This window comes from Rhinoraja longicauda, chromosome 3 (genome assembly GCF_053455715.1).
Source record: "Rhinoraja longicauda isolate Sanriku21f chromosome 3, sRhiLon1.1, whole genome shotgun sequence".
Classification (NCBI taxonomy): domain Eukaryota; kingdom Metazoa; phylum Chordata; class Chondrichthyes; order Rajiformes; family Arhynchobatidae; genus Rhinoraja; species Rhinoraja longicauda.
The window spans coordinates 26,943,190-26,969,840 of NC_135955.1; the positions used below are offsets into that span (position 1 = coordinate 26,943,190).

The 26,651-nt window shown below is 42.3% G+C and overlaps 1 protein-coding gene across 3 annotated transcripts in view; it reads left to right on the plus strand.

Annotated features, from left to right (window-relative positions):
- LOC144590541 (lysophosphatidic acid receptor 1-A) overlaps nucleotides 1-26,332 on the plus strand; it is an 81,297-nt gene extending 54,965 nt beyond the window's left edge. For all 3 annotated transcript variants that reach the window (XM_078395080.1, XM_078395083.1, XM_078395086.1), the window contains exon 4: nucleotides 22,990-26,332. In XM_078395080.1, the coding sequence (XP_078251206.1) occupies nucleotides 22,990-23,288 (299 nt within the window). In that variant the 3' untranslated portion in view covers nucleotides 23,289-26,332. The remainder of the gene's footprint in view (nucleotides 1-22,989) is intronic.
- The last annotated feature ends 319 nt before the right edge of the window (nucleotides 26,333-26,651 follow it).

Below are 26,651 nucleotides of genomic sequence, written 5' to 3' on the forward strand. Positions count from 1 at the left end.
ACACGTGTATATAATCCAATTTTAAAAATTCGTCCCACATTTTCATCAGCTCTCTGTTCTACCACTCACCTACACACTCGGGGTAATTTACAGAGGCCAATGAACCTAACATCCTGTGTATCCTTGGCTTGAGGGAGTATCTGGGAGAAGCCCTATGTGATCACAGGGTGAATGTGCAAACTCCACACAGACAGCATTCAAGGTCAGAATTGAACCTGACTTGCTGGTACAGCGAGCAGCAGTTTTGTGACTTGCGTTAAGTAACACCTTACTTTAAACCCTCTCCATGGTGTACACATAACCAGTTGGGATTAGTTAACCTTTTGTGAGTGGGAAGCCATTTTCTTTTGAAGTTTGGGATCGATCACTTTCAATCTGGACATGTGACTAGAAACTTGCAGAGTAAGATGACATTGGACTGCAGGTCCATCTTTGGAACTGCCCAGTTGGTTTTACTACCCTGCCTCCCACTTTTTCTATTTCAATTATTAATCCAGTTATTCCTCCTTTCCTCTTGAGGGTTGCTTGTGGACCTGCTTTCATTGCTCTTTCAGACTTCTGGTTCCAGAATTGTTCAAATAATTGTTGCGTTACAGTTTTATTCTCTTGGCCAAGTTGGAAGCAAATCAGCATTAAAGAAAAAAATGATTTTCAAGGCATTTGCATCCCGCTTCGCATTTTCAGTTGTCATTCAAGTTCTTTGTTCAGATGTGCATGAGTAGAGCCATATTTTTAGGTCATGTCAGTTATGCAGCCAAGCAAGATGTTGTTTAAACTAAACTGTATTGTGCTTTGTTTATGGAATGGTGCCAAGACTTAGAGGATCTGTACAATCAAATCTTTTTGAGTTTGAAAGTGAGATTAGTGGCAGACACTTGGGGCAATAGCAAAATCAGCAAAGTTTGAAATTGTTCAATGATCATAGGTTATCAGGAGGAGTCAAGATTTGTTATCTTGTGCGTGTTTTACAGTATTGATTTATGCCAATGTTAAACAATGGAACAATGATGTAATTATGTTACCTAGAAATATATGGATAGCTTGGAAAACGTCAGCAAGTAATGTATGCTTATCTGTATTTTCAAAGCCCTTAAGGTTGGTTGCATTTTTGTCTCGTCAACATTTAAACACTGTTTCCCTGGGCTGTGGGCAACTTCCAGGTTGACTGCATAAATATGTTTCCTCTCCACAGCATGGAGTGGGATGATGCTGTTCTTGACAAGTAATATTGAACTGAGAAAATACAACTCGCCAGGCAATTTTCTTATGCACTACTTGCTCCCTTTAAAACCTTCCTGATCCATGGGGCATTTTATTAATTCCAGATATAACTTATCTCTGATTATTTTTAATAACAATCCAGAGAAGCTCTGTTAATGATACTGATTAAATGCAAGGTGATGCCCATACTAATTGTGGGATGGTAGGGAACTGAAATCTGTTGGCTTGTATTGGTTAGAATGCCAATATGTTAGCCTTCTAATATATCACCGGCCACTTCTGTTTCTTTTCCTTTGCTCCTCTCCACTCAGACCCTTCAGTCTTTATTGCCATTCAATAAGATTATGGTTGATCTACTTGTTGCCACTATCTTGCCTGGAACCCATTACTCCCCAATTTCTCCTGCAACCCAAAAATGTATCGCTGTCTTATATGCATTTCCTGACTCTTTCTCTGCTTTTTAGGTTGAGAATTCCAAACCCTTTTTTTCCCCTATCTTGCTCTTAAATGTCAGTTTTATTCAGAGTTCGACCCCAGCTCTATGGTTCTCGTAACACCTATCAGGCTCCGTCAATCTATGTTTCAGTAAGGTCACCTTTCTCGCCTGCAGTAGAGATCCAGTTTGTCTCCAGAATTATTCTAATCAATTATCTCTCTTTTGCCTCCGTCAAGTACATCTCTTCTGTAAACAGGGAGATACACAATGTGTGCAATGCACAAAGTGTGGTCTCAAAAGCTTTGGTGAGATTCTTATTTCTACATCCCATCTCTCTGGCAATAAGTTTGCGGATGACACGAAGCTGGGTGGCAGTGTGAGTTGCAAGGAGGATGCTATGAGGCTGCAGGGTGACTTGGATGGGTTGGGTGAGTGGGCAGATGCATGTGGATACACGCGAGGTTATCCACTTTGGTGGCAAAAAAAGAAGGCAGATTATTTTCTGAATGGTGTCAGATTAGGAAACAGGAATGTGCAACGAGACCTGGGTGTCTTTGTACATCAGTCACTGAAAGTAAGCATGCAGGGGTAGCAGGCACTGAAGTAAGCAAATGGCATGTTGGCCTTCATAGCGAGAGGATTTGAAGGATTGGAGCAAGGAGGTCCTACTGCAGTTGCACAGGACCCTGGTAAGACCACACCTGGAGTATTGTGTGCAGTTTTGGCCCCGTAATTTGAAGAACGTTCTTGCTATTGAAGGATTCACCAGGTTAATTCCTAGGATGGTGTGACTGACATATGATGAAAGGATGGATCGACTGGGCTTATATTCACTGAAATTTAGAAGAATGAGAGGAGATCTTATAGAAACATAAAAAATTTCAGTGTTTGGGCGGGGAAAAAAAATTCCAATGTTGGGGGAGTCCAGAACCAGGGGTCACAGTTAAGGAATTAGAACTGAGATAAGAGAAAAATGTTTTCACCCAGAGAGTTGTGAATCTGTGGAATTCTCTGCCACAGCAGGCAGTGGAGGCCAATTTACTGACGTATTCAAGAGAGAGTTAGATATAGTCACTGAAAGGAAGCATGCAGGTACAGCAGGCAGTGAAGAAAGCCAATGGAATGTTGGCCTTTATAACAAGGGGAGTTGAGTATAGGAGCAAAGAGGTCCTTCTGCAGTTGTACAGGGCCCTAGTGAGATGTCACCTGGAGTACTGTGTGCCGTTTTGTTCTCCAAATTTGAGGAAGGATATTCTTGCTATTGAGGGCGTGCAGCGTAGGTTTACTAGGTTAATTCCCGGAATGGCGGGACTGTCATATGTTGAAAGACTGGAGCGACTAGGCTTGTATACACTGGAATTTAGAAGGATGAGTGGAGATCTTATCGAAACGTATCAGATTATTAAGGAGTTGGACACGTTAGGGGCAGGAAACATGTTCCCAATGTTGGGGGAGTCCAGAACAAGAATAAGTCAAGTCAAGTCAAGTCAATTTTATTTGTATAGCACATTTAAAAACAACCCACGTTGACCAAAGTGCTGTACATCTGATTAGGTACTAAGGAAAAAAAATGAAACATACAGTAGCACGCAAACAGTTCACAGCGCCTCCTCAATGAGCCTCAAACGCTAGGGAGTAGAAATAGGTTTTGAGCCTGGACTTAAAGGAGTCGATGGAGGGGGCAGTTCTGATGGGGAGAGGGATGCTGTTCCACAGTCTAGGAGCTGCAACCGCAAAAGCGCGGTCACCCCTGAGCTTAAGCCTAGACCGCGGGATAGTGAGTAGCCCCAAGTCGGCCGACCTGAGGGACCTGGAGTTAGAGAGGGGGGTTAGAAGATTTTTGATGTAGGGGGGGGAATGTCCATTTAGGGCTTTATACGTGAATAGGAGGAGCTTGAAGTTGATTCTGTACCGTACAGGGAGCCAGTGGAGAGAGCCCAGAATCGGGGTGATGTGGTCCCTTTTACGGGTACCCGTCAGGAGTCTCGCTGCGGCGTTTTGGACCAGTTGCAGGCGGGACAGGGAAGATTGGCTGATCCCAGTGTATAGGGAGTTGCAGTAGTCTAGGCGGGAGGAAATGAAAGCGTGAATGATTTTTTCTGTGTCGTCGAATTGGAGGAAAGGTTTGATTTTAGCTATGGTTCGAAGTTGGAAGAAGCTGGCTTTTTACCACAGCGTTGACTTGCTTATCAAATTTTAATGCAGAGTCAAATATCATGCCGAGGTTTTTGACATGCGGTTTGACTAGGCAGGATAGACTTCCAAGACTGCCTGTTATCGATTTGATGGAGTCGGGGGGGGCGAATAGGATGACCTCAGACTTGCTCTCATTTAATTGGAGGAAGTTCTGTGCCATCCAACATTTTTTGTCCTCAAGGCAGTGTAAGAGGCTGTTTAAATTTGACTGGTTGTTGGGTTTCAGGGGGAGGTAAAGCTGAGTGTCATCGGCATAGCAGTGGAAAGAAATGCCGTGCCTTTGAATGATTTGGCCAAGGGGGAGCATGTATAGAGAGAAGAGAATGGGGCCTAGGATGGAGCCTTGTGGAACTCCGCAGGAGAGGCTAGCTGGAGCAGAGGAATAACTGCCTATGTTAATAAGGGGTAGGCCATTTAGAACTGAGATGAGGAAAAACCTTTTGAGTCAGAGTTGTGAATCTGTGGAATTCTCAGCCTCAGAAGGCAGTGGAGGCCAATTCTCTGAATGCATTCAAGAGAGAGCTAGATAGAGCTCTTAAGGATAGCGGAGTCAGGGGGTATGGGGAGAAGGCAGGAACGGGGTACTGATTGAGAATGATCAGCCATGATCACATTGAATGGCGGTGCTGGCTCGAAGGGCCGAATGGCCTCCTCCTGTACCTATTGTCTATAGCTCTTCGGGCTAACGGAATCAAGGGATATGTGGAAAATTCTCTTTCTGCATATATTATGCTGCTTGTTTAAAGGCACTTCAAACTAATAAACCATTTATTACAGAGCTACCTACATAACCCAGGATATCAGGTTAAAAGTTTTGCAATCTTTAAAAAAAGCATTCACATTTGCATAAACACTCAAATATATAGCAATTTATTCTAACACCAATCTTTTTTCAGACTGCTGTTCTCCAAGACTGAAGGAAAACTTGTGTGCAAAGAAATCAGTGACCTTCATTCAAGTTTGGACTATTTTCTACTTGGAGTTGTTATTCTTTAATCATACTTTGCTTCTTTTAAGTGAAATTAGAAATAAATCGCTTTCCCTTCAGCCCAGCCACATTTTCCCCTTGAAGTATTTTTCTAATGTTCTGTTGAAAGTTACTGTTGGATTTGCTTCAGCTGCCCTTTTAGGCAGCGCATCCCAGGGCGCAGTAACTCACTGTGCAAACTTGTTTTCTTCATCTCCCCTCTGGCCCCATCTGCAGCAACCTTGGATCTGGGCTTGCTTGATGCTTGTGCCACAAGAAACCGCTTCTCCGTAATCTATCAAAACCTTTCCCCTCAATCACTCCAAGCAAGAAGCATCGGTGGAAATGCTAACAAGTGCAATGATTTCATGTTTGATTTGCATGTAGCATCTAAAAGACCAGGGCCCCTTGTTGTACTGATGGAAATGCTAACAAGTGCAATGATTTCATGCTTGATTTGCATCTAACATCTAAAAGACCAGGGCCCCTTGTTGTACTGATGCAGGCATACACTCGGTCGTTGTAGCCTCGTCCAAATGCACACTGCCAAGGAATTTAAAATTGATTGCCTGGGTGCAGTTATCACTGTGGAAAGATTAGTGACCAGATGTATCTGAAAATTCAGTAAATAATGTAATGTTGGCATGTTTGTGATGTTTTGTGATTGACAAATTTCATTCAGCAGACTATTTTGCTTTTCGTTCTTCCTTCGTTTTTGGTTCTTCCTTAGCATCAGGAACAATATCTCTGCCATGTTTTAAACAAAATCTCCCAGGGCAGCAAACAGAATCAAAATCTGCTCTTTGTTGACAAAGTACAGCGCGAGGCTTGTGTGTTCCATCTTCTGTATATGCAGCCATAACTGCGCCCTTTGACATTCCATTCCTAGACCTCAGTGTGTGGGAGGCAACATGCTTTCAATCTCAAACTTTCTGCTGTGCGCTGCAAAGATTAGAAAGAGCCTTGCGCTTGCATTGTGTTGTAAGTCGGTCCAAAGTCATTTACAATCACTTAAAGCTGTTGTAATGTACAAAATGCCGAGGTTGGGTTGTGCAAAGTAAGACGCCACAGATACTGTGACGTTGGACAGACCTTTTCACTTTTCATTTCTTTCATAAGATGAGGGTGGTGCTGGTATTTATTGTCCACCTCTAATTGGTCCCTTGGATCATCTTGGAGGAGAGTTGCATCTCATCCATGTGGGTCTCAATCACATAGAGGCCAGACTCGGTGCAGACGGCAGTGGAAAATCAGTTGAACTTGTACAATGGGGACACAAGGAACTGCAGGTGCTGGAAACTTGAGCAAAACTTCCAAGGACGTACACGCCACTGGAAATGAATGGGATAAGGTGAGCAGTTTTAAATACCTGGGAGTCCACATCAAAGAGGATCTGACATGGACAACACACATTGCCACACTGGTGAGTAAGGCAAGGCAGCGCCTTTACCACCTCAGACAGCTGAGGAAATTCAAAGTGTCTCTGAGGATCCTTCAATGCTTCTACTCTGGGGCTGTAGAGAGCATCCTGTCCGGCAACATCACAGTCTGGTTTGGGAACAACTCTGCCCAGGACAGGAAGGCCCTGCAGAGAGTAGTGTGTTCTGCAGAACGCACCATGGGAACTACACTCGTCCCCCTGCAGGACCTATACATCAGGAGATGCAGATCAAGAGCAAGCAAGATTATGAGGGACCTCTGCCACCCCAGCAACGGACTGTTCCAGCTGCTACGGTCAGGCAAAGGCCTCCGCTGTCATGCTGTGAAAACGGAGAGGATGAGATGGAGTTTCTTCCCACAGGCCATCAGGACTGTTAACTATTATAACTCCAGGGACTAAATTTTCATTTCTGTATTAATTTTAATTTATATGCTGTAATTGTAATTTTTTTTTTGCACAATCCGCAGGCATTGCCACTTTCATTTCACTACACATCGTGAATGTGACAAATAAACTTGACTTGACTTGACTTGAAGGTTCCTGACCCGGAACTTGGCTAACCATTCCCTCCACATATGGTGCCTAACCCGCTGAGTTACTCCAGCACTTTCTGTTGCACTTACACAATGATCTCCTGCGACAAATGCAAATTTGGTTCACTGGGGTATCTTGGTCAGCATGGACGTGTTGGGCAAAAGTGCCTGTTTCCATGCTGTATGACTGACTCCAATAGCTTTTAATTCTGTTAATTGAGAGGGAGTGGGGTGTATCCTTCTGAAACTTGGCAGCTCTGAGATATGCCCGTCTTGTATCTGCACCACGATGCCATGCAATCAGTACCTTTACCTTGTTACAAAGCTGCATCTCACCTCCAAGCTTGCCACTAGGATGGGATTTGTGGGAAGTTGTTCAACTTGCATTGCTTCCAGACCCCAGGTGTGTCCAATTTCAGTTGCTGAGCTGCTGTGCAAATGATACAGCCGGTGGATGTAGTGTACGTTGACTTTCAGAAAGCCTTCGACAAGGTCCCAGATAGGAGATTAGTGGGCAAAATTAGAGCACATGCTATTGGGGGTAGGGTACTGACATGGATAGAAAATTGGTTGGCAGACAGAAAGCAAAGAGTGGGGATGAATGGGTCCCTTTCAGAATGGCAGGCAGTGACTAGTGGGGTACCACAAGGCTCGGTGCTGGGACCGCAGCTATTTACAATATACATTAATGACTTGGATGAAGGGATTAAAAGTACCATCACAAATTTGCAGATGATACAAAGCTGGGTGGCAGTGTGAACTGTGAGGAAGATGCTATGAGTTTGTAGGGTGACTTGGACAGGTTGTGTGAGTGGGCGGATGCATGGCAGATGCAGATTAATGTGGATAAGTGTGAGGTTATCCACTTTGGTGGTAAGAATAGGAAGGCAGATTATTATCTGAATGGTATCAAGTTAGGAAAAGGGGACGTACAATGAGATCTGGGTGTCCTAGTGCATCAGTCAATGAAAGGAAGCATGCAGGCAGTGAAGAAAGCCAATGGAATGTTGGCCTTCATAACAAGAGGAGTTGAGCATAGGAGCAAAGAGGTCCTTCTGCAGTTGTACAGGGCCCTACTGAGACTGCACCTGGAGTACTGTGTGCAGTTTTGGTCTCCAAATTTGAGGAAGGATATTCTTGCTATTGAGGGCGTGCAGCGTAGGTTTACTAGGTTAATTCCCGGAATGGCGGGACTGTCATATGTTGAAAGACTGGAGCGATTAGGCTTATATACACTGGAATTTAGAAGGATGAGAGGAGATCTTATCGAAACATATAAGATTATTAAGGAGTTGGACACGTTAGAGGCAGGAAACATGTTCCCAATGTTGGGGGAGTCCAGAACCAGGGGCCACAGTTTAAGAATAAGGGGTAGGCCATTTAGAACGGAGATGAGGAAAAACTTTTTCAGTCAGAGAGTTGTAAATCTATGGAATTCTCTGCCTCAGAAGGCAGTGGAGGCCAATTCTCTGAATGCATTCAAGAGAGAGCTAGATAGAGCTCTTAAGGATAGCGGAGTCAGGGGGTATGGGGAGAAGGCAGGAATGGGGGTACTGATTGAGAATGATCAGCCATGATCACATTGAATGGTGGTGCTGGCTCGAAGGGCTGAATGGCCTACTCCTGCACCTATTGTCTATTGCCATTACAGGGAGCAGTGACCAGACATGGATGAGTGGGGACATGAGGCCCACAGCCCTGTGAGAAATGGTTCAAAACAAAGGGGGAAAAAAACAATCTCTCTTCTCATTAAGCATGCGGCTTCTGGATGCTGTTGCCAACGTGGACATCTCATAACTCCTGCAAATTCTGCAGAGTTTATCCAGAGTTGATTTCTAAATCTCCTTTTAAGTAAATCCTACAATAATGTAAATAGGTGAGCTGCAGGGTGGTATTGCAAACATTAGTTTAAAAAGAGCCACGGCTCCATGGAGATTTCATATCATCTTTTAGATTTAATATAAACTTTACCAAATAATTGAAATTATTGTCCTGAAAACTTAACCACACTTAATGAGTTACGATTAATAAGATTAAGATAAATAGATCTGCTCTGAGAATGGAGATTTGTATCCAAATGGAACCAACAAATTGTAATCTATGAATGTAAAGACGAAAGAGAGCAAAATCCAGACCAACATTGTCAGTGAGGAAGTGCCCTCATTCCCATTTAACAGTGAAGACCTTATCTCCAGTGTCCTCTGTATTAATTCTCTCCACAGTATTAAGAGATGATCTGGTCATCATTGCCTTGAAAGTGGGCACTTATTTGATCACTTGTTGATGTTTGTTGCTGCATTTTCTACATTGCAGCCATGACTATACTTCAAAAACAAAATTTGATTAGTTGTAAAATGCTTTAAGATGTCTGAAGAGGGGAATGAAAGGCACGCTTGAAATGCAAGTTTCTCTGTTGTAGTAATTTCTGGGTGTGTTCTCAGAATAACTCCAGTAGTCACAAACAGATGGAAAAGCTTGATCATTATTTGCATATAGCTAATCCAGTTCTGTAAGATGGGCCCAAAGTTGGCAACACTCCATCTGTATTGTAATCAACTTCTTGGAAATGTTTCTAGATTTATATCGGAAAGATCCACTGCCAGCATGAAACTTTTTATGTTTCTTTGTCCCTGTTTTTTCAACACCCCTCCCATCCCCAATTTGCCAACTTTTCCTACTCTATTCTATAATGTAACATCCGATCAAATCCATAATTCTTAGAATGGAGAAAGAAAGGTGCAAGCTTAATAGAAGAGTTAAAAATTGATGAACAATATAACAACTAGAAAGAAAGTGCCCCCTCTGTAAGTGGGTCAATATTTCAAAGTTATTGGATCAAGAAGTGGAAGAGGAACGGACATTTCTTTTACATGGAGGATTCTTAAAATCTAGATGGCATAAAGGGTAGTTGAAGCAGATTCCGAGGGAAATTTCAATGAGATGTGCATTTGAAGGTGATTTATTCACTGGGCTACGAAATAGAAAGTGAACATCGGATGTGATTGAGCAGACTAACAAAGTGATGGCAGTTGCTAGATGGGCCAAACAACTTGTATATTGTGACTCTATGACTTTAGGATAATTGTGTATCAACCATGGTTAAGTGGTTGATCTCTGAGGTTTCATGCTCATGGTCCATTTCTGAGATTTGAGCACAAAAACCTTGGGTAGAGCACCAGTGCAGGCATGAGGGAGTGTGTCAGTGTTGGAGGTGATAAGTGAGATTGCATCGAGACCCAATCCACTATGATGAATGTGTACAAGATTCCATTTCATCATTTTAAAGAGCAGATGGTATTCTGACAAATATTTTTCCTTCTCCTTAACATCCTTAACGTAGATCATTATCATAGTCTATTGTCATATTGCTGTTATATGGGAGTTTACTGTGTACAAATTGACTCCTGCATCTCCTGCATTATAGTAGCAACCACACTTCAAGAATATAGTAGAAAGATTCTTTAGGATATGCAGTTGACACAAAAGAAGCTATCAAAATGGAAATCTTTGTTATTTGCGGCAGACTTGACCAATCTAGCCATTTGGTCTCAAATTTTCCATGAAACCAGCTGTTTTTCCAGTAAACCCTTCACATTCCGGATCAGGTTAGGAATCCTTATTGTAAATAAATGAGTGAATCTTTTTAAGGAGACGGGAATTATGTTATTCTGGTGTGTTTCAGTTTTATTGGTACATTGCATAGATTTCCAGTGCTGCAGAATGAGTTGCTGCTATGATAAGGGACAGCTCATAAACCAAGTGCCATTGTGCAATCATTCCCTAGATGTCCAATTGCAACACAAAATTGCTATAGAAAACAAGGGCAACGCATGTAGTTCTTGAGGTCGGAGCAAGCACGGCACAAATGGTCCAAATATTTGGCACAAAGCCAGTTCCAGAATAATAAAGATTGCATTTGCTGAATAACTGACATGCTAGCTATGTTAAAATAGTCTCAAGAGCCTAGGGAATCACTGAAGTAGTTTTTACAACTCCGTGCTTGCTGTAGAAGTTTTTCCTGTGGTTTTGCTCTCTAAGACATGTCCACTAGTGGCTGTTTGAGGTTGAGCATGGTAATCTAAGCTGACAGGCCAGTACTGAGGTGGTGCTGCAGTCTTGGAGGAGCATCTCCAGGGCTGGATTAAGCTAGTACGGGGCCCGTAGCATATGTTATAAAGGGGCCTTAAATACGGGACATGGTGATGTCACCCCCCTGCGCCGCGCCTCGCGTGTCCTCACCCAGCGGCCACGTGCTCCCACTCCACCAATGACTGCCGCCGGAGGCGGGTTGCAACCTCCGCTCCCCGAACACACTTAGCCCGCTCCCCGAACACTCAGCCCGGCTCCCCGAACACATTCGGCCCCACTCCCTGAACTCCATTAACGTTAATGAGGTCCGTTAACCTACACTGTCCGAGCCTACAGTGTCGGGGCCTACAGCGGCCCCTTGGGCCTAATACGGGACATGGGTGGTCCCGTATGGGACAAACAAATTTTGCCCAAAATACGGGATGTCCCGGCTAATTTGGGACGGTTGGCAACCCTAGGGGCCCCCCACACCCCAGTCTCTCGTCTCTGTGCCGTTGCTTGTCTCTGTTGATTTCCTCCAGGCGCAAATGGAGTGGATGTGAAAGTGGGATAACTTAGATCTAGTGTGAATGGGGATCGATGGCTGGCATGGACTCGGTGTGTCGAAGGGCCTGTTTCCATGCTGCATCTCTTCCAAAATATCTTTCTCCCTCTGTCCACATCAAAGCCTCAAACATAGCGCTGGAATGCCCTAATGCCTTCACTGCACCACCTCCAAACATTTTTCATCTTGTTACCTGCTACCTATTGCTCTCCTGCAGCTCACTCTTTGAGTGCGGCAGAGATGACCATTTTAATTCCCTGATGCCCCCCGCCCCTCCCCCACCTCTGGCACTCCTTCCTTGGCAAGAAAGTTCACAGCTATGGAATAACAAAGATAAGTAGATCATTTCAATGAAGACCCAGCATGAATTGGTCTGCTGCCTGCAATTACGCGAATAAACAATATGCATCTTTCCCCCTTGACCTTAACAGAAATGTAATGCACAGTAGGAGACCGTTTGGCCCTTTGTGCCAATGCCAGCTCTTTGAAAGTTCTCCCCAATTAGTTCCAAATCCTTGCTCTTCATGATTCTGCATGTTTTTGCCTTTTTGAATATGGGTCTGCTTCCCTTTTGAAAGTTACTAATGTATCTGCTCCCTTTAATTTCATGTTTCATGTGTCTTATGCTTTATGACTGTTGGCAGTTCAATTTCCCTCCTAGGATAAATGAAGTTCTATCGTAACGTTAACTCTTTCTTGACTTGCATTCCATTTTACAAATGATACATCATTAATTATATATCCTCTCGTCTTCCCTTAGGTTCCTTTGCCCATTGCATGTCTTGCTACTGGGAAAGGTTTCTCCCGAGTAACGACCACATTTCCCCTCAACTTTTGCTGCCCTGGTGGGAACACTTTTACCCATGTCCTGAAATACAGAGTGGTCAACAGGGGGTAAAATGCCCTACCTGGCTGCCAGCACACACATGTAGCAGTGGCTGTGTTGTGCCCAGCTTAGGAAAATCAGCAGCATTTAGATTTGGGGGCTGTTCAGTTGGCAAGCCTGTTGCTATGTTTTGTTGGTGCATGTGACAGGAATTTCTTGTTAAAGTATTTGATGTGCGTGGGAAATCATGTCGCACAAATCTGAGTTTTTGGAAGAGGTGACAAGAGGATTGACAAGAATAGGGTGGTAAATGTTGTCCACATAAGCTTTTGCAAAGCTTTTGGCAAGATTTGACATGGTAGACTGTTCCAGAAAGTGAGATCACACGTGAGCCAAGGGTAGCTAGTCAGATGGATACAAAATTGGCTTGGTGGAAGCAGTCGGAGGGCAGATGAGGGTTGTTATCTCCAGATTGCAACCCTGGAGGTGTGCCGCAGAGATCGGCGTTACCGTCACCTGTGTTTGTTGGGGACAAATAATTTGGACTGCAAAGTAGGTGGCGCGATTAAGTTTGTGGGTGACACCCAAATTGGTGATGTGGTGGATAATGAAGTCACCTAAGGTTACAGCAGGATGCAGATCAACGATGGAAGGGGTCAAAATAGGCAGATGGCATTTAATGAAGTGTGAAATGATGCATTTTGGCAGGACTTGCACAGTAAATGACAGGGCACTGGGAGGTATTGTAGAACAGTGACCTGGAGGTACAAGTACATATTTCCTGAACATGGCATTGCAAGTGGACAAGGTAGTGCAGAAGGCGTATGGCATGCTTGTTTTCATTTGAAGAGGCATTGAGTGGAAGAGCGAGGAATGTCATATTACAAGCAGACAAGGAGTTGGTGAAACCACACTTGGATTATTGTGTGCTGTTCTGGTTGCCGTACTTTAGGAAGGATGTGATTTAAAACAGGCTGCAGAAAAGGTTCACTTGAATTTTGCTGGGACTGAAGGGTTTGAATTGCAAGAGACGAGATAGGCTGAGATTGTTTTCTTGGAGTGGAGGTGGCTGACTGGACAAGAGGTTTATAAAATCATGAGGGGCATAGATAAAGGGAATGGTCGCAGTCTTTTTCCAAGAATAGAGGAATCTACTACTAGACGGCAAAGGTTAATTGGGGGGGGGGTTGAAGGGATCAGTGGGACGTTTTTCAAACTGGGTGGTGGGTGCATGGAATCGGCTGCCAGAGGAAGTGATAGAGGTGGGTGCAGTTATAATGTTTGAAAGATATTTGGACAGGTTTGTAGATAGGAAAGGTTTAGAGGGATATATGCGTCAAATGCAGGCAAATGGAACTAACTCAAGGAGGTAATTTCGTTGGCATGGACGAGCTGGCCTAAAAGGCTTGTTTCCTTGTGTAACTCTAAATTGCTTTACAAGAGTTAAACCTAAACAGCGGCTCACATTTGTGTAGCACCTTTGAGATCTTGGGACATTGCGGAGTCAGAGGATTTTTACAGCAAATAACTAACCTGAATTTAACACGTCTACCAACCACTATAACATCGATTGCCATCTAGTGGTTGGTACTACTATAATCTGGCCACCAGCCAAAAGAATAGCAAATTCCAAACAAATGTACTTTTAACATTTAGATTATAATTAAATTTTTAAAGTTTGTTTAAGCTTCTGCATATTTCATTATTGCTGGATATTAGAAAATTGCACACCAGATTACCGGGTTCTTTTGTATCAGGATTGGGAGACCACTCAGCCCAGTGAGCTTGTTCCAACAAGCAGTGAGATCAGAATAATAAACTCTCTTACCAATATCCTTTATATTTTGCATTAAAAAAAAAAAATCTAAGATTCAAATCTACTGATTGCCCCAACCATCAATTGCAGGTTGCAGACGAAAGCTTCGAATCTCTCCCAATCTGTAGTGGTGTTTCCTAACTTCACCCCTGAAAATGACTAGTCTATTAAGGAGGGGGCGCATCAGCCACTTTGAGAACAAATCCACATGGCAGACTCCATTCTCTGGATTACCCTCTGGAAACGCTCTGCATTACTTCATCAGCTTGCAGCCATTGAGTGAGAAACCCTGCAGAAATAACCCAAAAGCTGCCAGGAAGCTGCTAACCCTTCACGAAGACTGATAGATCCACGTTTGGGGCTATTCCTGCTTTTCAATTACAAATGCTGTGGGCTAGACAATGAGGCGACATGACATAAGCTAGGCTAGGATTTCCTCTAATTTTTAAGGATGATTTGGCTGCAATTTTTTTTTAACTTTGAGGGGGAAACTTTTTCCACTGGCAAGGAATAACACAAGACTGGGAAAGCGAACATGAGAAAGCCATGGCGAGAAATTTTATTATGCTAAAGGGAAAAATGCCTGGCCTAATGGCCACTGCAAAACTTCAAAACCATTGCCATCTTTCCCTCTCCTATTGCAGGCCATCATTACATTACTGCAGGGACCAGGATCACTACAGCAACAATAATATAGTAAATACAGTCCAAAATGCCTCTGTATTCCCAAAAGGTGTGTTCCATTGAGATGCACAAGGGGTTTTAGGAGGCATGAACAAATACTTAGTTTTAAGCATAGATAATAAGGAGCCATGAGGTAATTCAAATACTTTGGACAAAGAGAACTTAAAGGCACAGCGGTTGATGGTGGAGGGACTGAAATGATAATGATCTAGAAGCCATCATTGCAAAGGTGCAAATCTGGAAGATAATTCATGGTGGGCGAGATTGTAATGATGAAGGGCGATGGTGGCAGCAATTGATATCTTTGGAACCACTATAAATCAGAGTATTGGGAGGAAGACAGAGTTTTAAGGCCCGAGGAAATGCAAATGCTGGTAACTTGAGCATAACACACTGTAAGAGGAACTCAGCAGGTCAGGCAGCATCTGTGGAGGGAATGCATGAGCTCATTTTGGGTTGGGACCCTTCTTCGGACTCTGTCTGAAGAAGTATCCTGACCTGACCTGAAATGTCGCCAGTCCATTCCTTCCACAGAGGCTGACTGACCTGCTGATTTTCTCTTGGAGTTTTGAAGCAAAAAGTTGAGTGGCAATGTCTGGTCCATCACAGGGTTAGATTTAGCACTTGGGGCGAAAGGAATCAATAGATATGGGGGAAAAAGCAGGAACGGGTTACTGATTTTAGATGATCAGCCATGATCATATTGAAGGGCCGAATGGCCTACTACTACACCTATTTTTCTATGTTTCTAGGTACTGACCTCCCCACCATTGAAGAGATCTATAGGACACATCCACACACCAATGTGTCCAGTCTGGTTCAGCTCAGCCCTCTGACTGGGTTTCTGGTGATCTGAGCAAGAACAAATGCCACAGCTGAATCAGTGGTGTGTGGATGTGTCCTTGCTCATTAATAGTCCCCTCAGCTTTGAGGTTAAAGGAGAAGTAAACTTTGGGTAATCCAAAATCATGACACCTGGCTACTTGCCCTGAGTTCGCGTGGCGAGAGGAACAATGTATGCCAAGAATATTTAGTTGTCACATATACTAAAAACAGAACAAAAAAATCTCTTGCTTGCAACAGTATAACAGGCCCATAAATGCAGTGCTCATAGATATCATAAACAAACAAATTCAATAAATTAAGAAACTCCAACATTATTGAAAAAAAAATCAAAGTCATTAGTGCAACCAAGACAGTTAGTAGTTCATCGTTTAGTGAGTGCTTGCAGTATTCAAGAGCCTTATGGTTGTTGGGAAGAAGCTGTCTTTAACCTGGAGGTCACAGTTTTCAGCCTTGTAATTTCTTCCTGATGGCAGGAGTGATATGAGAACATGGTTCAGGTGGTGCGGGTCCTTGCTGATGTGGGGCCTTTTTGATCCCTTCAATGATGGGGAGTTGAGTACCTGTGATGGACCAGTCAGTGTTCACAACCTTTTGTAATCTCCATTCCTGGGTGTTCGCGTTGCTGAACTAGAATTTGGTGCAACCAATCAAAATGCTTTCTACAGTATACCTGCAGAAGTTCAAGACAGTGTTTGGCATTATGTCGAATATCCTCAATCTTCTAAAGAAGTAAAGGCATTCATTCATGTGGTTTCTTTATAATTGCATCAATGTGCTGGATCCAGGACAGATCTTCAGAGAAATGCAGGGCCAAGAACCTGAAGTTGTTGATGAAAACAAGTTTGTTGATTCTTGGCCTCCCTCTTCTAAAGTCAACAATCAGTTTCTTGGCCTGGTGTTGAGAGCAAGGTGGATGTTTTGGCAAAATTCAATCACATGATCAATCTTCCTTGTATACTCTGGTCATTGGCTGTAATTCACACAACAACAGTGGTATTGGTGAATTGAAAAGATGGAATTTGAACGGTGTGGCTATGCAGCCATGGGATTGGAATGGTTATCGAGGGAGAAATGTTGCTGCCAATTTGTACCGGTTGTGGTCTATTGATGAGGAAATCGAGGATCCGGTTGCATAGGAATGTGCGGAGACCCAGTTCCCTGAGCTTGGTAACAAGTTTGGAGGGGATGATGGGGATGAACAACAGCCTTGCATGTGTATTTCTATTGTCCAGGTGGTTCAGTGGGGAGCCAGCGAGATTGCATCCCCTTTGGATTTATTGTGGCAGTAGGCAAATTGTAGTGGCTCCAGGAGTTGATGTGCGCAATCATGGACTCATGATGTTGAGAATAAAACTGCATAGGTCAGACCTGTCAGACATTTATGCTGCTAGGCAGATGTTAATTCATCTGTGTAGGAACATTTTGTCGTCCCAAGTAACTTTATCAGACTTCTGAATGGTTCTCCCATAAGATAGGGTGTAATCCTGATCTTTCAACCTAACTTATTGTGGACATTGGACTATTTTCTGGAGCTGTAATGCTGATAAATTATTATCTGTACTCTGGTATTTTGCTCTTTTCTCTACCTTTTCTACTTGCGGGTGGCTTGATTGTATTCAGGTGTAGTATTATCTGATTTAATTGGTGCACATGACAATAGTAAACCTATACTGTCAACCCTGTCACCACGCCCCATACTCCCCTTTCCCCAGGCACGGTCCTCACCCCCTTCTCCCCACCCTGACTTCATCACATCCTTGGTCCATATATGGACCAACAACTGAATTTTAGTGGTGAGTTGAGAATAAATAGCATTGAAATCATGGTAGCATTTACCAAATGTGACTTTAAAGAAAACTTGATAAAACAAAAGTTAATGGGTACCAAATGGAGAACATGGGTTGGAGGCGGATTTCACGCAAAGGAAGATGGTTGTTATTGGATGTTAATTATTCCCAGCCCTGAGACACCATTCTCAAGTCCATTCTCAAGACACCATTCTCATGTCCTTCCATGGTCTCTTCACTTCACAGCTGTGAATGAGTGAGAATTTTAAACTTGTGTTTGCTTCACTGGGAGCCAGTGTAGGTCAGGGAGTCCAGGGGTGAGGGCTGAACAGATCTGATTTCTACTCTGAGCAGGACAGTTTGAGGTTGGATGACCTGTTGTTTTTTTTATAGAAGGTGAAGGATGTGAGGCTAGAGTAGTTTTGGAAACAAGGACGAGGTCAAAATTGAGGCCACTACATGATCCGAGCAGATGTCTTTTCAGGCACCCTGGGACGATGCGTGCTTTGGATAGGAAAGGGAGTGCAGTGGATGATGTTGCAGCAATAATAATGCTTCCGCTGCTCCTCCATCTCTCAGCTCTGAAATAGCGTGGGCTCCAGTTGACTGGCTACTTTCTTGGATCATTGCTACAACCTTCACATTCCATTTTGTATAAAGCATCTCGCACAAGGGCACACAAAAATTGTAACATCGTTGTTTAATACTCAGTATTTTTGATATTTAAGAATATTTGTTTTAATTTGTACTATGGTGGTGGGTTTGTTGCTATTGTTTTGTATTGTACATATTCTTGTAGTAATGGATTACATTTATTTTTGGTTTATATATTTTTTAAAAGCACACAAAATTGTGCAGTAGGTTTCTGACAAATGGTCCCATTTGCATCAATGATTGCAACAGGAAACATGGGCTTTGCTTTTCCCAAGATGCAGTAAAGATTTCAGAGCAAATATTATTTTTGGTCCAAGATTGGCTTTTGTTTTTTGTTGTTTTTCATGGGTGTTGCTTGGCAAAGGAAATGCATGCTGCCCTTGAACCAAGAGGTTTGATGAGCTATTAGGGCAGCTCAGAGTCGGGAGTTGTATGTGGGATGAGCCAGACCAGAAAGAAGGCAGAATTCTTCGAAGGACATGAGTGAATTAGTTGAAATTCAACAATGACCTCTCTTATTAGTTGCCAGCCAGTGGGGTACAGTACTTTTGAAGTTTAGCCAATCTCACAACACCGAAAATGTTAGCAGTTCTGAGCGCAGAGACCACTTCCACAAATGGAAACAAAAAACCCCACAAGTGCCGGAAGAATTAAGTGGGTCAGGCAGCATCTGTGGAGGGAATGGATAAACGACATTTCCAGTCGGGACCCTTGTTCATGTTCAAACTGATGAAGTAGAGGTGAGAAAACTGGTAAAGATAGGTGGGGGTAGGACAAAACCTGGCAAGGGATAGGTGGATACAGGTGAGGGGGACTTTATTGGCAGATGGTGGAGTAAATGACAAAGGCGAGAGGCGAAATGAAGAGAAAGGGATGTCAGATATGGAAGGAAGAGAAAGAATGAAATGTAAAGCTGGAGGGGAGATATATGGGTGGAAAGGGAAAAAGGGAGGGATAAAAGAGAAATAGACTTTGAGAAGGGAGAGGTGGAAGATGAGCAGATGGGGAGGAAAGGTACAGGGTGACAGAGTGGTGGGAGAAAGTTGTATGGGGGTGGGAGAGTTGAATGGTGGGTGCAAACCCCTGACCCTCCCTTCTTATCCCCTTTTCTCTTCACCCTCTCTGAAGAAGGGTCCCAACCCAAAATGTCACCTATGCATTTCCTTCCACAGGTGCTGCTAGACTTGCTGAGTTCCTCCAGCAATTTTTCATTTTGCTCAAGAATCCAGCATCTGCAGTCATTTGTGTCTTCTGTACAGTGTTCTGTTTTTCTGGCTGAATGTCAGGGAACGACACAAAATACTGGAGTAACTCGGTGGGTCAGACAGCATCTCTGGAGAAAATGGAAAGATGTTTGGGTAGAGATGTTTAGACATTTCTTCAGACTGGTTTCATGTCAGAGTCTTGGCTTAATGCCTTTGTGGGGCTGAGAGAAGGTGGGGTAATGCCACCAATTCTGGTACCACAGCATTCCCTGGGTCCTGCAATGAATGGTTGGCCTAGATTGTTGTGTTCAAGTCTCTGGGGTGGCCTGTACTTTCTATTTCTATTTCTATTTCTGCGATTCTATTACAAATTGCACCAGAATTTTGAGACGAATGGGCTTAGAATTTGTTAATACGGTACAACTGAGAAATAAATTACTTAAAACACATGGATTGTTTTACAATTGACAAATGAAGGGTTTCAATTGTGAAGTGATCCATTTCAAGAAACTGACCACACGGTGCTGCCTGCTTCAGTTGCAAAGAACCATGGTGCTGTGGATAAAGGGGATCCATGGATGTATTGTACTTGTGTTTCCAGAGGCATTTGACAGAGATGCCAATTTGATTGTTGTGAATAATAAATGCTTGTAGTACAGGAGTTGACATTGGTGCAGAGTTTTCTGTTGGCTGACTACCAGAAAACAGCAAAAGTGTAAACTGAACATCGACTTCTCCAACTTTAGAATGAACATCGACTTCTCCAACTTTAGATATGAACATTGACTTCTCCAACTTTAGATAGTTCCTCTGTCCCTCTCTTCTCCTCCTCTTTCCCAGATCTCCCTCTATCTTCCTGTCTCCACCTATATCCTTCCTTTGTCCCGCCCCCCTGACATCAGTCTGAAGAAGGGTCTCGACCCGAAACGTCACCCATTCCTTCTCTCCCGAGATGCTGCCTGACCTGCTGAGTTACTCCAGCATTTTGTGAATAAATACCTTCGATTTGTACCAGCATCTGCAGTTATTTTCTTATTAAACTGATCTCTTTAGTTGACTAGCTGTTATCAATAGTGGACCACAGGAATCGGGTCTGGGGCTTTGACTTTTTAAGTGGACTGACAAGGTGTATTTGGATGTCGGGTTGTTGAAGAGTACGAAGGAGCAATGAAAACTCCCCAGTCCCTGAAATAACCAAGGAAGCAACAGTCAATGTGGAGTTTGCACAGATTACCTGGATAAAGGTTGCTGATAAAGCAAAGATAGGAAGGCAAGTTGTAGCCATCTTATATCCTGCAAAGCAATGTAGATGGGTTAAGTGAGTGGGCAAAGATCTGAGAAAATGTGAAATTGTCGATTAGGACAGCAAAAGTAAAGAAGCATTTTACCTAATTACTGGGAGATCGCAGAGCTCTGAGATACAAAGGGATGAGGGCATCCTTGTGAAAGATTCATAAAACGTTGGTGTGCAGAGACAGAGTAACTAGGAAAATTAAATATTATTGCTTTTTATTTGAGAAAGTGAATACACGTGTAGGAAGGTTACACTTCAGTTATATAGGGTATTGGTGAATTTGCACTTAGAAGATTGTACACAGTATTCATCTCCTTATTTGTAGAAGGATGTAAATGTTTTGGAAGTAATTCCAAGAGGCTTACTGGACTAGTACTTGGAATAGATGGGTTCATGAGAGAAAAAAGCTCAGATGATTGCATCTGTTGAAGTTTAGAATGCTGAGAGGGAACCTGATTGAAAATGTAAGATCCTGAGGGATCTCAGTAAGGTGGATGTGGAGAGGCTGAGAGGTGGAATCTGGAGCTAGGGGTCATGATTTAAAAATATGATGGTGCCCATTTCAGAATGAGATGAGGCAAAATATTTTCTCGGATAAGATTTCATAAAGAACAGAGGAAACAGTCCTTGAAATTTTAAGGCAGAGTTATTAAAGCGAGTGAAGAATGCAGTAATTCCTACATGGGTTTGCTTGTACATCTGGCATTAGTTTTGTGCTGTGCACATGAAATTGCATGTTTCCCCTGTGTAACCGTTGATCATTGCAGTGGAAATTAGATCAGTTATCCCTGAAATGCCATTGTGCATTTTTGGGATAATCTGACCTTTTTCCAATGCAGCAAGGAAATAGACCCTTTGGCCCCACCTGCCCACGCTGACCAAGGTGACACATCTGCATTGTGTTGTGGTCATATCCTTCCAAACCTTTCCAATTCATGTACCTGTCCAAATGTCTTTTAAATGGTGTTATAGTGCCTGCCTCAACTATCTCCTCTGGCACCTCATTCCATATACCCACAACCCCCTATATGAAAAAGTTACTCTTCAGGATCCTATTAAATCTTTCCCCTCTTGCCTTAAATGTATGAGCACTGCTTCTTGAGTCCTGTACACTGTGAAAGATTCTGTGCATCTACCCAATTCCCCACATGATCTTATACACCTCTATACGATCACGCCTCATCCTCCTGCGCTCCAAGGAATAAGGTCCTAGCCTGTCCAACCTCTCTCTGTACTTCAAGCCCTGGCAAAACTCTTGTACATTTTCCCTGCACCCTTTCCAGCTTAACTTTTTTTTTTCTAGGAGGGAGACCAAAACTGAACACAATACTCCAAATCTGGCCTTGCTGATGTCTTGTATAACTGTCACGAGGGGCAGGTCCAAATTCTGCCTTCAATTACCATTGATCGTTGATCTGAAGAGCTTGCTTGCCATTTTAGGAGGCAATTAAAATAAAACTCCAGAAACCATGGCAATGTGATTAAGTGTAGACAAGTGTGTATGGATGCAATTCGCCTTCCTTAAAAGTCATGTGATTATAGAATCCAGTCACCATTAGTGACTAGTTTTTAATCCTAGAATGTTTAATTATGGTATACTTTCTATTTGGCAGTGAGACGTGAAGGCTTATACATCCTGGCTTCTGGGCCACTAGCCTAGGAACATAGTTAACATTCTGCAGTGTCTAAACTAAGGAGAAGGAAACATGGTTAACCTTTTAGGTGGATGACTTGATATGGTAGTGTTTTGGATTACGTTATTAAATCTCCACTGCATCACTAAAGAACGGTTCCTCCACCATTCATCCTGTCGGTTTTGTTCTCTCGGCCTTTTTTTGGGAATAGTCTTGTCCAGGATGTGTCTATAATGAGCAGAACAATAACTGTATTTGGTTGAATGACGATATCCCAGTTCCTGTAAGGTTTCTCTCCTTGTAAATGTTATATAATAATTATTCTATCTCACAGCCTCCCTTGCCAAAATTCAAAGGACTATCCCAGTGTCAGAAGAAGTGACATTGAATGGGAGTAGGTGCATAAATACTGGCTTGGACCAGTTGAGCTGAGTAGACACAAAGCTGGAGTAGTTAGTCATACTGTAAACCTTGCATCCTCCCTCTCCATCCCTCCCCCACCCAAGTCGTACCAGCTTCAGTCATCTTGTTGAGTCTCATTGTCTATACTCATTCACCATGGCCTGTTTCCTTTATCATTTTTTTTGCATATCTCTCATTCATTTGTTCTATATCTCCCTACATCACGTCTATATATCCTGTTTCCCCTTCACTCTGACTCTCAGTCTGAAGAAGGGACTCGACCCAAAACGTCACCTATTCTTTTTCTCCAGAGATGCTGCCTCACCTGCTGAGTCACTCCAGCTTTTTGTCTATCTTTAGTCATACTGCAAGTTCTTTGTGGAATACTAAGTGTTTGTTTTCTCTCCTGTTTAGGGGCGTTTATCGTCTGCTGGACTCCGGGGCTAGTTTTGCTGTTGCTCGATGTGTTTTGCCCTGACTGCAGTGTCCTGACGTACGAGAAGTTCTTCCTCTTGCTGGCCGAATTCAACTCTGCAATGAACCCCATCATCTACTCCTACCGCGACAAGGAGATGAGCGCCACCTTCAAGCAGATCCTGTGCTGCCGGCGGAACGAGAACAGCAATGGAGCTGCAGAAGGTTCAGATCGCTCGGCCTCCTCCCTCAACCATACCATCTTGAGCGGAATACACAATGACCATTCAATGGTGTAAGTGGAGGCCTGTGAGCTGCAGCTGTCCTTTGCAAGATAACTAGGATATTGGAGCCATCCAGATGTGCGCAAGTAGATCCCTGAAAATTAAATGCTACACTAGCATCGGGACCAACACACAAACTAATGCGAGAGACTGTTGACAAATATTTCTGTTTTAATAGGACCTAGTGTGATTCACCTTTAGTAACGGGTTGAAGTCCTAAGTACTTGTGTTGTATTACCTGCTAAACTGCATTTAGCTGTAGAAGTTGAGGCTTTGTAAAAACATAATAAACTTATTTTATTCAACCCATTAGCATGCTTGGGATGGACTTTTGCATAGCAGGCAGAATTCCACATTTTATAGTTTGTTGTCAGTTCCCACTGAATCGAAAAAACATTTTTAAAGACTGGAAGTACTTTCAATTTATGGTAAGTTTTCCCAGGAGCATGGGAGCCCATGGATGCTGTTCTTAAGGGACCGACAAAGTTTGTAAGCCATTAATAAAAGTTTGAGATGTACCTGTTTTACTTCCCTGTTATTTTGAAAGCTACTTCAAGTCCCATTTTGAGCCAATTGTTTAACTTCTAATATTTGGCTCTCCAAACACACCTTTATATAACTGTGTAAAAGGTTATGGACATGTAATGTGCAAAATATGGATTCAGTATTGGCAGTCGAGCTCTTTTGAATGAAATATTCTCAAATTGCAGACCATTTAAGACCTCTTGAATAAATAGTTAATTGAAGCTTAGCTGACAATATTGACTTTTGTTTGCTGCTAATTGAGCTCTTCATACTCATGACTGTGTTACAGTTTATAAATGGAAATAAAAACACTTTGGAATAAATAAATTTTGTCAGCATAAAATAAAGGTGAACTATTTAACATGGTCTGAATTTTGCATTTCAAAGTAATGTTTAAAAAATATTGACATGTTTTTTGATTTCTCATGTCTGGGTATGATCTTTGTGAACAGGTATTAATTCTTTGGGTTTCGTTGGCTACAGGAGTTGCCTTATGTTGATCCACCTGGACTGATGCCAGATGTTTGGATAAATGAACTGCCTCGTTTGTGTGTAACATCTTTTTGTTGAAGAGGCAATAGTCCTGCCAAGTACCCATTGCTGTATTGTGTGTCAATTGTGCCAAAAAATACTTTAATATTTGGTGTTTTCTCCTTCATAATAATAGTTGCAGGTATTCATTTAGTGAATTCTATACTACATGCCTTGTAAACTTTTCCTAGTCTAGGTTCTTTTGGAATTTCAGGAATTAGAATATTCCCAGTAGAATCTCTCTTAAATATGTAAAATAATCTCTTTTACATACTAGGCGGTACATGAATCGGGCATAACATGGAAATTATAGCAGTCCTTTGGAATGCATTCCTCAGTGTGGTCCAAGATGTTAGTGCTAAATGAAAATGTGTACCAATATAAATCGGTGAAGTTATTTTACTTTGCACTCAAGTGGATGGAATGATTGGAAACTAAAATCAACTACTGTACTCTAATGTTTAAATTGTTTTAGGAGTTGCAGAAAAAGGTTTCATTAGTGGTCAATTTGGTGATCACATGCTTGGGCAATTGTTAATTAGCCTGATCGTTAAACCTCGCGAAATGTTGGGTGTTTGTAAATTGATGGTGTTCATGTGCATTCCTGCAGTTTATAAAGTACAGTGGCAACAATTGGCTCTGTATTTCCATTAAATAATGCACCAGGAATGACCCAGTGTCTCTTTGCTGAATCTCATGTATTTAGTTAATTGTTTTGTATGTTTCATGGATTTGGTACAATTTATGCAAGTTATGATTTTTGTTTTCTTTAACCTGGCAAGTGTTTCTTCAAAGACGATGTAGTTTACAGGGCCCAGATTGTTGTTCCAAGTAGTTTCCCTAAATTATGTCAGTTAGTGCTTTTTAAGTTCTAAGCTATGTAAATATTATACTGCTTAATGCACAAAGTGCTCAAGGCAGGACTGTGCAATGTGTGCACCTGTAGTGTAAAATGATGGTACTGTTAATTATAACTATGGAAATGATTTACCACTACAGAACACAATAGTTTTGATGTAGCCAGGTCTTGAGCATTGACATTGTAGTTGCACCTTGTGCCAGGATGAGTTTTAATTTTCTATTGATAAATGCTGTAGAGCTAACAGATATTTCAGTCCTCGCCTACTCTTTTGTCCCCTGGCCTAGTTAGTGAAATCTGATTTTTGTCCTTTTACACCTTAATCCAGTCTCGCTCACTCACAGGAATAGAGTAAGACCGATTGGGATACACCTTGTCCAGCCAGGAACCAAGGCAGCAGGAGAGAACATGAGTAAAGACTTGCACTGTTGATGTGGTGGTGAGTCAGAATAAGACTGTAGGGACTTTATTGTTTGCACCAGGTACTGATGCTAGCTGGGACTGGTCAATTAGTTTTGAATAGAGTATGGTTGAAAGTGTTCAGTTGTTACTAAGAACAGGAGGTTGTTAAATTAAAACTTGAAATGTGGATTTATATATTTAAAAATACTAACATTGGACTGTGAAATTCCTTGGAACTTTTCCCAGTTCAGTGGAGACATTTTACCAGAAGTGCCTTGGAATTCCTCCCCCACTATTTCCACATATAAACAAGTCCTCGGTGTGCAAATTGAGTTCTCCAGTGGGCTTGCAGCAAAGCAATGGTGTGTAATGGGAATGGGAAGCGAATGGGGGGAAATGTCACCACTCACGTCAATCTGCATTCTAACATTCTGTTATGTAACTTCTGAGATTGTATTTACAAAGTTTTCACCTATATTAAATTGTGATATAAAAGCTATTGGAGATATCTCAGATATTAATAAATAACACTTGTGGAACCCTTGCATTATAAACTCCTTTGAAAGTTTTTAAATACACTTCCTCAGCTATTCAAAATAAGGACCACTTTTGCAGATATATTTATGCCGTCTTCGTGTAAACAGTAATAGTGAAAATGCCAATATTATCAGGTTCAAAACAAATGAATTCGTTACAACTTGATAACTTTTTTTAACTTCCTATTGATGTTTTTTGTGATTTATATATAAATAATAAAAAATGATCATTCCTTGGTTTTGGATTGAAAATGTGTTGAGAAATTATTTGTATTACACTGTCTTCTACTTGATCAACAGCTGCATAGTTGCACAGCTTTTTCAGTATACATTGAGAATGCAAGATTAGAAAAGGGGGAGGCCATTTGCCCCCTTGTGTCTGTTCCGCCACTATCCTACACACACTAGGGACAATTTTTACATTTACCCAGTCAAATTAACCTACATACCTGTACGTCTTTGGAGTGTGGGAGGAAACCGAAGATCTCGGAGAAAACCCACGCAGGTCACGGGGAGAACGTACAA